Source organism: Bidens hawaiensis, unplaced genomic scaffold (assembly GCF_021521415.1).
Source record: "Bidens hawaiensis isolate Kalapana, Puna unplaced genomic scaffold, B.hawaiensis_p1.1 tig00041427_1, whole genome shotgun sequence".
Taxonomy (NCBI): domain Eukaryota; kingdom Viridiplantae; phylum Streptophyta; class Magnoliopsida; order Asterales; family Asteraceae; genus Bidens; species Bidens hawaiensis.
In genome coordinates this window covers 52,111-64,823 of record NW_027505716.1, presented here as the reverse complement: position 1 = coordinate 64,823, position 12,713 = coordinate 52,111, and the positions used below count along the sequence as shown (strand labels likewise).

At 32.8% G+C, this 12,713-nt stretch overlaps 1 protein-coding gene across 1 annotated transcript; it reads left to right on the top strand.

Annotated features, from left to right (window-relative positions):
• Positions 1-6,920: 6,920 nt before the first annotated feature.
• LOC143614934 (uncharacterized) lies at positions 6,921-12,190 on the top strand. Its single transcript, XM_077088229.1, has 8 exons — positions 6,921-7,013; positions 7,151-7,207; positions 9,106-9,203; positions 9,685-9,754; positions 9,853-9,990; positions 10,088-10,135; positions 11,779-11,838; positions 11,915-12,190. The coding sequence occupies exons 1-8, from the start codon at positions 6,954-6,956 to the stop codon at positions 12,023-12,025; spliced, it is 642 nt and encodes a 213-aa protein (XP_076944344.1). The 5' UTR covers positions 6,921-6,953; the 3' UTR covers positions 12,026-12,190.
• Positions 12,191-12,713: the final 523 nt, after the last annotated feature.

The window sequence follows — 12,713 nt, the reverse complement described above, 5'->3', positions numbered from 1 at the left end:
ATAAAAGCAGTTATTACATCCTTATAAAATGACATCGGATCGCACACTTAAGGGTTATGACATGCTTGTTTTGTCCTGTGTTTTAATTTATTAAGATAGTACATAAACTAGGTCCTTGTCTATGTACATAGAACAAAACAAGATCCATATGAATACAACTTAACTTAGACAATATATAAACATAGGATACAAATTAGTATATAAAATAAAGTCAGCTATCGACCGATAGTAATTTATACTTACGCTTAGACCGACAATAATTTTAGCTTTTACTTTTGTTGCAAAGAGCAATCCCTGTAGTATAATCCTCATATATTTTACACTCAATTACATTTGGTTTATAGTTGATTTCGCTAGTACGTTTCTTCACTTTGTTCATTTTCATTATTGTGAGTAAATATGAGTGAAAATTAAGTATAAAACTATGATGATTATGCTATCAGGAGTGCTTCTAACAACAAAAATAAAAGTTAGGATTATTATTGATCATAATTGTAAGTATATAGATCATCATCGACAAATAAGTTATGGTTAGAATTTTTAAATCTTACTTTTCAAAAATATGCTATTAGTACATGACCTTGTAAATAAGTACCATCTTAAAAATGTTTTTACATGTTTTCCCATTATCCATCAATAATAAGTTAAGTAATTGACTTTTTAAAAGGATGCACACATAAATATAAAACTTTTTCTTAGTTTTATACAAAATATGATATGAATTTCAACTATACTATATTTATTGTTATTACATAATAAATGATATTATATACAAAATTAGTATAAAATGTTGCTATATATACACAAACTATAGTCATAAATAATATATATAAATTATTGTATATGTATGTATATAGTCATATATAGTCATAAATAATATATATAAATTATCGTAGAAAACATTACTATAGAGGGGAGGAGGGGTAGAGGCCGACCTAGATTGACTTGGGAGGAGAGGATTAGGCAGGAATTGATAGACCTAAACCTTTCATAAGACATGGTTGAGGATAAGAGTTCTTGGAGACGTAGAATTAAAGCTAAAGATTTTTAGGGCGATATGAATTATTAAAGGGGTTACTGTTTACCTTATTTTGGTCACACACAATTATGTTATTCTAATGTCATATACTATATAGTTTTATTTATTAGTAGTTTTAATTCTATTACGGGCTATTACTAATTATACTAATGTTAAACTTTTATTTCCTCTTATATTCCCTAAAATATATGTTTTTAGAGCCAAGGGTCTCCCTGGAAGCCACCTCTCTATCCCATCTGGATAGAAGTATGGTGTGCCTACATCCCACCCTCCCCAGATCCTACTTATAGCTTGTTATTGGTGGGATTCCACTGGGTATGGTTGATTGATATATATTGATATATTGTATATGTATAATGCGTACAAGTTAATAATGTTGCTTTGGTGAGGCTAAAAATGTTGATACTAGTCACAAAAGATGTATGGCTAAGGTTGGAACTCAATATTGTAGAAATGATCATATCATTTTATTATCTTAATTATTTGTTTATTTAACAACTTGCTGTTAGCTTAAATGTTTTAGGTGTCCATTAGCCTAGGCTGGTTTCACTTATTTTCCAAACCACATTTGTTTTTTAGTTATACTTTAAAAAACACCTAAATTGTATAAAATTGCAAAGAACGTTGTCTTGATATCAAAAAGTGTAAGAGCATTCATATCTCTCATCAAATTCTTTCATGTAATTTAGTTAAAAATAATATTTTGAAAATTTATTTGTTACTTTAACCTCTTCTAGTCGTTTTTGTTTTCTTGACTCTCGCCCTATTACTCGCCTCACATCACTACCCAAGTCAATTACGTAAAACACACCAACACATCCTACAAAACCAATATAAAACTATCGAAATTTAGTTGTTGCGGTCACAATACTACAAAAATATGTCACCTTCATTTGACATTTGAGAAAACCTATACAAGAGACGAGGTCTTGCATACTAACACACACAGACACAACTATCTTCTTATTCACGTAAGGATTATAAACCGAGAATTGAAGCCAAAAATTTATGTAAAGATAACTTTGATACTTCAACCTTATTTACCAAAAAATATTACATGATATACATCTATAGCACAAACACAATCCTAATCTATAGAAATATATATAAATAAAAATTAGAATTAAACCATTCTCTATGATTTTTTAATTTCTTTTTTTTTTTATCAAGTATGGGAAAATAAGTATCAATAGTGGTCCCCTATTTGAATAATTAATACACCAACTATGTATTTTCTTGACTTATTGGTGAGTTAATTTATGTAGGTGAGCCCTAGCTAAGTAGCTTTCATTGTCCTAGTGTGGCAAGTGTCCACCTTCTTGACCTGCCCAAAATTGCCTACATTTCAATGTTCATATAGAGTTTGACAGTCTATTATTCACTTGTCACTACATATATTTTTTTTACCAAGAATCAAAGATCAAATGGTCCAGCAATAATAGACTTATCTTATGAGTTTAAGTCTCGCGTGAAACTGAGGGTGACAATCTTGACCCATGGATTGAATGAGTTGTATAAAAATATATAAGATGGGTCAGAATGAGTCAAACTAAAAAAAGAAAATAATTGAAACGGGTCAAAACCGATGACATTTTTCGGTTTTTTTTTATGGAAAGAGAAAAACGGAGGAAACTTTTTGGTATTTTTACTTTTTACGTTTTTGATTTATATTTCGAGTTATAATTTTTTAATTATTTTTTTTGAATTTTTTGGTGAGGGGTTTTGAAATGGGTCAAAATGGGTTGAGATTTCAAAACCCACTTCATAACCCCTCACCAAAAAATTTAAAAAAAATAATTAAAAAGTTATAACTCGAAATATAAATCAAAAACGTAAAAAGTAAAAATACCAAAAAGTTTCCTCCGTTTTTCTCGTTCCATAAAAAAAATTGAGAAATGTCAACCCGTTTTGGCTCGTTTCAATCATTTTCTTTTTTTAGTTTGACTCATTATGACCCATCTTATACATTTTGATACAACCCATGAATCAAGATTGTCACCCCTACGTGAAACATATTGTTTCAGGTTAAGTTAGAAAGAGTGTGATCTTTTAGTTGTAGGTTTTCTTATAGATAGGCATCAGGTCATCATATTTTGTTATTCGGGCAAAATTGTGATTCACTTGCCAAGATGATAGACGGGTGTTTGCCTTTGTTGTTAAAAAGAAAAAAGCATTACATATGTTTTTTTATAAGCTAACTAATACTCTTACAATAATATCATATTAAGAGCTGAAAACGAGTTGGGTCAGATTAAACCATAACAACTTAGGTTTATGACTACGTAGTAATCATATTATACAAACCTATAGCATATTATTTCATAACTAATAAGAGCATTAAAACTTTCACTATCGTAGCCATGGTGTTAGTGACGGATCTAGAAAAAAAATCCATGGGCAAATATTTTTTAGAACAACCAAATTTTGCAAACATTTATAGTTAATGGATGCAAATTATAGTTGAAGACCAATTTTGAAGGAGTTTATAGCGATTTGAACTTCGGAAGGCAAACCACAAGATTTCTAGTCTTGCAATTAACCACTCCGGCACATCCATTTATGTTTACAAACTGCTAAATATATAATATACATGATGGTTTCATAACAACGCTAAAAACCTTAAATATTTGCACTTTGCTGACAAAGTTGAGCCCTGCATGGTCTCCCCCTCCTCTCTCAGGGCTAGCCACACGGGTTCATTGTGTCAATGTGTCACATTCATTTTATATAAACCACATAAACTAATTGACCATAAAATATAAAAGTACATACATACGTACATACACACATATATGTGTATACCGACACATGGTCACATTCACACGTATTTATATGTTTTAAAAGATTAAATAATGTAAATAAAAGTATGCAAAGTTTTTGGAACAAAGTGTAGCATTGCTTTAGTGCCATTGATAGAAAACAATGAGGAAATTTCAAAGGATTGGTTGAGAGTTGGGTTGGCCATGTGCAATAATACCACATGAATTCTGAGATGAGTCTCGTGCTAGTCTTGACAAATTGGCTACAGAAACACCACACCATTGGGTCCATAAAAAACTGAATCCATCTAATATGGGTTATGCCCAATGGGTCCCAATTTAACCATTAGAATAGACTTGCGCGGTTACCCTAAAGCCAAACACGTCCCTGACTCGTCGTACTAAAGGAACCACTTGTGTTTCTCGTCCGTATTAATAGTTAATTTTAAAGAAAAATAATGTTGAAAACGCTAATTTTGGACTGGTTTGGTTAAAAGGACCAGTCCTAGCTTAGCCCATGAGAGAACGGGCTATCTTCCAACTCTTTTATGAATAGTAAGAAAACAATCTTATTTAGGGGTGTGAGATACGACCCGAAAACACAACAAGAACTTCACATGAAATTTGCGGATTTGGTTTGGTATAAACGAGTTAGGATCAGTTTTGGGTCAAACCTGGTGGCTTCATGGGTTGACCTGTTTAACACATTTATTTTTTTGAAATTAAATTTCATGTAATAAATTATATTAGTTGGGTATCTTAAGCTAAAATATAAAAGTAAAAAAGAAATTACGTCATAAATTATATATAATTTAAATGCCATTATTTTATATATGAATTTTATTTTCTTGCAAAATGTAAATTAAAGTATTAATTTGAGGCCAAGGTAAAAAAAAAGCAAAAAATGCTTCGGGTCAAACAGGTCGTGTTAGGGTCAATCCATGAATACTTGTATCGTGTTTAGATTCACGTATTTGATACGATTTTGGGTCCGAATTCGTGTCAAAGTTTTGGGTTCTTGTGACAGCCCGTTTAACACTTATAATCTTATTGTATTTTGTTGTATGCTTAAAAAATATATCAGAATTTAAAATCATAATTGTTGTTTTTGGTGTTAGTTTGCTTTTGGAAAGTGATCGTGATCTTTGTTGAGTTTTCAAATACCCATTACAAGTAAAAATTCAATTTAGTTTCCATGAATGTTTTAGATCCCATCAAGTATATGAAAGAATTTAACATCTATATGAATGAAATCCAATGTTAGTTCTAAACTATTGACCAATCAAAACATGTTCTTTTCAAGACGAAATTAAATCCCGTTTTAATCCAGAAGAATTTCGCAAACCAAACAAGACGTCAGTGTCATAAATGTGTATATTTACTAGTACTTTTTGTAAGACATTTTTAGATTGACGACATTATTAAAGACTAGCAAGACACTAGACAAGATAAGCCACAGATGCATAAATAAGAGGGAAAGCAACACCGTTTTGAGCAAAACAACTTATGCAACGTGCATCTACTATTAATCCAATTAAACGAAAGGAACATCAAATCATCCTTCATATTTAAAGAGGAACAAGACTCTGTCCTGAAAAGTAACGAGTTGCAAGCTCTATATACCTAACGTTTGTAAAAACCAATACCTGCTTTAGCCTATTCCTTTTCCTTGTCCCGAAGCCTTGATAACAGTGCGTATGAGATCGAACATGTTAAGAGAAATTGAGAGAATGAGCCTACCTCAGATATATAAAATTAGTACCCCTTGAAAAAAAAACGTGGCCAGATCGGGAGTCTAGCTTACCCTTGCCTGGGCCCACCATAATTATTTAGGGGGTTTGGGGTGTAAACCACCCGAACCAATTTGCGTGCCATCTAACCTAGTTTACAAGCCGATTGTACTACTTGAATATACTAAGGGAGCAAGACGAGCAACCCGATTAACTCACACATCACACACTCACAATCGGTTTCATGAAACCGAAATTGCAAGCCAATGAGGAAGCCGAGATGGTAGCGGCATTGTAGCCAATGAAACCGACTAACCCGAAGGCTTACCCGATTCACGCCCCGGATACCCTTATGTTTAAAGAGGCTCGTTTTAATGTATGTGTTCCAATTCTATAACAGGCTAACAACTATTATAAATTTATAATATTTGGGCATAGAAAAGCCCATGGTTATAATATCTACGGCCCAATAACCAGAATCAGTTACTCCTTATTAGGGCCTTAGGGGTAGATGACTAGATTCTAGTTACATTCTATCATCCAATTTGAACTCAACCCGACCCGATCATTTTGAATTGCAAAAATTCGAGGTAATCGGCCGATAATAAGCTTAAATCGAGTTTAACCGAGCTCGAGCCTAAAAATAAGTTTGTTTTATTAATAAACCCGAGCTCAAGGTACACTTATTGAGCTTGGTCTTAACCGAGCTTACTGTTTAAATAGATTTTAATTAAAATATTTAGTAAATATTTATTGAATCATTATTTATATATATAAAATTACGACAAAAATAACTAAACAATATATATACTATGTTATATAAAAAGTTATAATTAATTTTATTATAAAAATAATAATTATAAATATATACAAATTAACAAAAAAAAGTAACCAGCGAGCAGAACCAGCTTGAAAATCTAGTAAACTACTAACGAACAATGTTGTAAAAATCCCAATTGGACGACGATTAATCCTAGATTAATCGCTAGTCACCACCCCACCGACTTGTCGCCAATTAGTCATCCCCATTTGTCCAAAATCGGTCAAAACTGAAAATTTTATACACAAAATTTGGAATATATATGTATATTTGAAAATTTACATAGAAATCCAAATCCCAATTAATCCCGATTAATCGATAGTTCCTACTTCACCTTCTTCAACACTGTTCAAGAACCAAGCTCGAGCTCTAAAAAACGAGCCGAACTTAAGCTTGAGCTCTCTATAAGTTAAAAGAGTCGAGTTCAAGCCTATGTCAGGCTCGGGTTCGACTCGGTTTTTTTATGTTTAAAAGAATATAGAATAGCCCATATGAATATCTTTGGCCCAATAAACCAATCAATACATATTAGGGCTAGATTCTAGTTACATACATTATACATACACTGTAGTACCAGACAATCTGAATCCGAATAATCGTACTAGATGAAGCTAAAGCAGTTAGAAAGCCTACTCGGGAATCTTCAACAGTTTCAGAATCCAAAGGTATATATATATATATATAGATTCATTCACATACTTTTAATTAATTAACTTTTATAAACTTTATGTTATGTATTTAATTTGCAAAATAATAGTTGGTTTGTATAATGTTTATTATTATTATTATTATTGAATTGTAGATTGAGCTGGAACAGTATCCGACTGGAGCTCACATTGCTTCTCGTATGCTTTACACGGTACATGTTATGTTTTCGATTTCACATAACCGAAATAACTGACAATCGGTTTTCGGTTTTTTGTAAGCTCACGAGCTACTCGAAACCGGCTCGTGATTTTCTCAATCGAGCCGCTCGTTTATTAAATGAGCCCTAGCTTCACTTATCGGCCCCGGCTCACGAGCCTTAACAAGCCTGTCATTTATATGATTTTTAATATATATATATATTTAATAATTAGGAATTAATATATGTAATGTGGTGAACAACTAACTAAAAATAACTAAATATTATATATCATTTTATACATAAAATTATGATTGAAAAAAATATATAAAAACAATTATAAATATATCAAAATTAATTAATAAATAGTAGACGAGCTGAGCTCGAGCTTAAAAGTATACTCACGAACCGAGCTCGAGCCTAGTTGAGCTCGGGCTTGGCTTGGCTCAGCTCAGCTCAGCTCAGATCGTTTGCACCCCTAACTGAAAGTAACCGGACCGAAAACAAACAAAGTAACCGAACAAACCGAACCGATTGGTTAGTTGAATAGATATTAACTGATAACTTCGGTTTCAGATAAGGCTAATAACTGAGCCAAACGGTGCCCTGCCCTACCTTAAGTAACTTATGACATGTAGGGGTGTAAACTAGGTGAAGCTCGGCTCGTGAGTTGTTTTTTCAACCTCGGACGCTGCTCGTTTATTATTTGTTAACAGATTTTTATATACATTTTTAATTATTTTGTTATATATTGAGAAAAACCTTAAACGAGCCTAAGCTTGGCTCGAGTTTGTGTATTTCTTTAAATGAGCAAAAGTTCTGGTCGTGAGTCGGTTTTTCAAGCTCGTGTTCGGCTTGTTTATTATTTATTAATTAATTTTTATATACGTTTTAATTATTTTGAGAAAGACCGTAAACGATTCTAAGCTTTGCTCGAGCTCGTGTAGTTCCTTAAACGAGCAAAAGCTCTGCTCGTTCTCAGCTCGTTTATTATTTGTTAATTATTTTTTATATGTTTTAATTATTTTGTCGTATTTGAGAAAAAACATTAAAAGAGTGTGAGCTTGGCTTGAGCTTAAGCTAGTGTACCTTAAACGAGCCAAGGCTCGGTTCGAGCTCGGATTTGCAGTGCGAAATTAATACATAGAAGTCCAAAAGCGGGTCAATCTTAAGCTCGAATTAGGCCGACGATCCTAAACGAGCTTCCCATACAAGGGTCAAGCTCGAAAAAGCTCGAATCGTTTTGAGTTTTTTATTGGTCCGATCTTAAGCTCGAATTAGGTATTCTGTTTATGATTATCTGGTTTTTTAAGTATGCAGTATTTATCAGAAATTGCATAAAAGTGATTTAATTTGATTATTTTTAAACTTTTATGCATTGTTTTATATCGGTTAGGCCTGTGTCGGTTCATGAAATGTTTGGTGGGGAATTCTTTTATGTTCGTTTTAATGAGCGAACAAGCATGAACAAAACATTGTGTTCATTTAGTTAAATGAATGAACATGATTACATGAACACGTCTTGTTCACTCATTTATGTTTGTGAATGTTCGTTCGTCTAGGCTGCTTACGCCTGTTCGATTGCATTCACTTATGCTTGTTATTTAATGTTTGTTTAAGTTTATTCATTTCCGTTTGTGTAGTTTTATTAGCTGTTTTGGTCTAGCAGATTAATCTGTTATGGTTGTTCATCTATGTCAGTTGTGTTCGTTTGTTTATGTCTGTGAACTATTCATATATACTAATATACTATTAATGAGTGGACACGAACAAAAAAAACTGTCTGAATGTTAGTTTTCGATTGGTTGTTGGGTTAAAGTTAAACAAATGAACATTCGTGTTCGTTTGGATCGTTTAGGGGCCTAATATTTATCATTTAAATAAACTTTCATTTTTCAATTATAATTGACCAGGCAGAGAATTCATTTGATGATGTAAGCGGAAAAGTAGTAGCCGATTTCGGATGCGGGTGTGGCACATTAGGTATCGCTGCTACTCTCCTGGACGCAGAGTAAGTCAGCAACATATATTGTGTGGCACATTAGGTATTTGTTTTGGTCTAGCAGATTAATCTGTTATGGTTGTTCATCTATGTCAGTTGTGTTCGTTTGTTTATGTCTGTGAACTATTCATATATACTAATATACTATTAATGAGTGGACACGAACAAAAAAAACTGTCTGAATGTTAGTTTTCGATTGGTTGTTGGGTTAAAGTTAAACAAATGAACATTCGTGTTCGTTTGGATCGTTTAGGGGCCTAATATTTATCATTTAAATAAACTTTCATTTTTCAATTATAATTGACCAGGCAGAGAATTCATTTGATGATGTAAGCGGAAAAGTAGTAGCCGATTTCGGATGCGGGTGTGGCACATTAGGTATCGCTGCTACTCTCCTGGACGCAGAGTAAGTCAGCAACATATATTATTATTTGTTTTGAATGAATATTATTTTTAAACTGCAATTTGACTTTAGTTTTGTGTTTAATAGGCATGTCATTGGCATAGACGTTGATGATGAGTCGTTAGAAATCGCATCGGTCAATGCTGACGAGCTGGAGGTAATTTATTTTGCATATATGCATCCTTATTCTTTATAATTCAAGAGTCTTTGTAGCTTATAAATTAACAATTTTTTTATAAAAACTGTGTATATCAGGTTGAACTGGAATTAATTCAATCCGAAATCAAGAACCTAACATGGAGAGGTCAAATTGTCGATACTGTTGTAATGAATCCGCCATTTGGAACACGGAAAAAGGGCGCTGACATGGAATTTCTATCTGTTGCCTTAAAGGTAAAAACAAATAAATATAAAAATTGGAGTTAAAACTATAAATAATAATTTTCAAAGTGAGTTTCTCATAGTTTATAACTTCATATAATATTATCAGGTTGCTTCTCAAGCTGTGTATTCTTTGCACAAGACATCAACAAGAGAAGTAAGTCTTCGTTTTTTTGCTTCGTAAACTTCTTAAAACATTATTTCTAATGACATGATAGACAAATAGTGGCTTAAAATTAAGTTAAGCGACCTCGAGCTCTGTCTAAAGCTTAAGTTTGGCTCTTGAGTAAGTTTCCAAGCTCGGATCGGGCTTTGTTTAATTCTTGTTAGTTATTTAATATTTTATTTATTAATAGAGATAATTAGTTTTATATATATTTATGGTTGTAATTGTGTATATATATGTATAAAAATATTTATAATTGTGTGTGTATACACACACACACACACACAGTTATACATACACACGCACACACATAAATAAGGGAAATATCAAAATGAACATGTTTGACCCAATTTTTTTTTAAAAAAACGTCTATTTTAGCCCACATCCATTCAATCGAGTTTTTATTCAATAAACAAGTGACATGTCAGGGTAGGCGGCTATGCCTTAGCCGCCACTTTATTGGCACTAATTTTGCGAAAAGTAAACGAGATCCACTTTCAACCAATACAAATTCGACACGTGTAAAACATGGCTAAACTTAGCATGTATCTCTAGTTTTTTAGCCTGCACTTGACTCTTAGCTGGCATCAGGATATATATCTATTCACTTAGACGACTCCTTATATTTCTTCTTAGTCGGCTCCAACTTGGCTCATTGGCTAAAACTCTTTATATTTCTTTTAGCCGTCTAATATTAGTGGCCAAAGTTAAAAAATATTTTACCTACCTAATTAAATACTTAGCCGGCTTTCATGTTTTTTCTCTCTTAGCCATCTTTTTTTTTCTTCCTTTTTAGCCGCCTAAATTCAATCGTCATATTAAATTTTCAAAGCTTTTTTTAGGATTATATCCATAATTGGGTAGGTAAAAGAATTTAATATGACGGCTAAATTTAGGTGGGTAAAGGAAAGAAAAAAGAAGACGGCTAAGAGAGAAAACATGAAAGCCAAGTAAGTATTTAATTAGGTAGGTAAATATTTTTAACTTTGGCAGCGAAGATTGGGCGGCCAAAAGAAATAAAAGAATACGGCTAGTGAAGCTTTAGCCTACGAGTCAAGTTGGAGCCGGCTAAGAAGGAATATAAGAAGCCGCTAAGAGTCAAGAATGCCGGCTAAAAACTAGAGATGTAAGCTAAGTTTAGTTGTGTTTGACACGTGTCGAATTTGTATTGGTTGAAAGTGGGCCTTGTTTGATTTTCACAAAATTTAGCGCCCATAAACTGACGGCTAAGGCTGACGTGTCACTTGTTTATTTGGATAAAAACTCAATGATTGAATGGATGTTGGCTAAAATAGACATGTTTATTTTTGAATATTTTGGGTCAAACATGTTCATTTTTGGTAAATTTCTCCATAAATATTAGTCGTGTTTAAGTTTAGAGAGCTCTGTCTAATTAAGTTTGGCCCGCGAATAAATTTTCAAGCTCTATTTCCATAAAGAACAATGTTGGATATGTTTGTGGTACAGATCAAAATTGATTTAGCTTATCATTGTAAAAATATAATTTTTTATAAACATCACTAAATCATACATTTATCATAAAGTTTTATAAAATAGCCCCAAAAAAGTGTTAGTGGATCGACCCAACTCAACATGACTTGTTTGACATGTTACCTGACCCGCGCATTTTGCAGCATATTAAAAGAGCAGCGTTGCGAGATTACAATGCTAGTAGTGCCGAGGTCATATGCGAGGTAAATTAATTTTTGCTCGATAATCCTGAAATTTTATAGTTTTGTTTTTATTTGGTTATATGTATTGTTTTTGCAGCTTCGATATGATCTGCCAAAACTATACAAATTTCACAAGAAAAAAGACGTTGATATCGCAGTGGACTTATGGAGGTTTGTTCCTAAAACGAAACAAGAGTCCGCGATATGATATAATGAGGGTTTTTATGTTTGTAACTTTGATGTTTTTGTGTATATTGGCACAAAAGAAAAAAACCAGAAATTACTTTTTATTCACTTTGAGGGCTGCTGCTTCTAACATTTGGCCCAACAAGAATTCATGTATTATTTATTACATGCAGCCCAATAACAAAGAACAACCACCCACAAGTAGAGGTGCAGAAACCGGGTATTTTCAAGAATCGGAACCACGTGGTATGTTCAATAAAAGTCAAGAATTGCGTCAGGTAGAAATCGGTTCCGAGTATGGTCGGGTATTTAACCTGGTTTTTATCGGGTTTTGGGTAGGGCATGATCAGATTTTGACCAGGTATTGGTGGAATCGGTTCCGGGTTGGGTCGGGTTCGAAACCGGTTTATTTGCGCACCTCTACCCAAGAAAATTACTTTGAACTCAAAACTCAATTAATATGCAATAAAATGCGGCTAAATTTAATTTTTCGGGTGATTATCCATGTATGCGCCCGTACCTTTACATATTAGTATATATATATATATATATATATATATATATATATATATATTTCTAATGGGTAAAGTCTGAAATTAAATTCGTTCGCTACATGGAGCAGTAAATGTGCCTACATGAGTGAAGGTGTTTGCCAACAAGCATGATGTCAAATATTCATAACAAACTCGAGATTGTTTTATCGTAGTTTA

Bases quoted from the DNA above. Each gene is read 5' to 3' on its own strand.
- LOC143614934 (XM_077088229.1), top strand. From the start codon at position 6,954: ATGAAGCTAAAGCAGTTAGAAAGCCTACTCGGGAATCTTCAACAGTTT. The intron at 9,204-9,684 runs GTAAGTCAGCAA...TGTGTTTAATAG, and splicing joins GCTACTCTCCTGGACGCAGA to GCATGTCATTGGCATAGACG. The intron at 9,991-10,087 runs GTAAAAACAAAT...TAATATTATCAG, and splicing joins TTCTATCTGTTGCCTTAAAG to GTTGCTTCTCAAGCTGTGTA.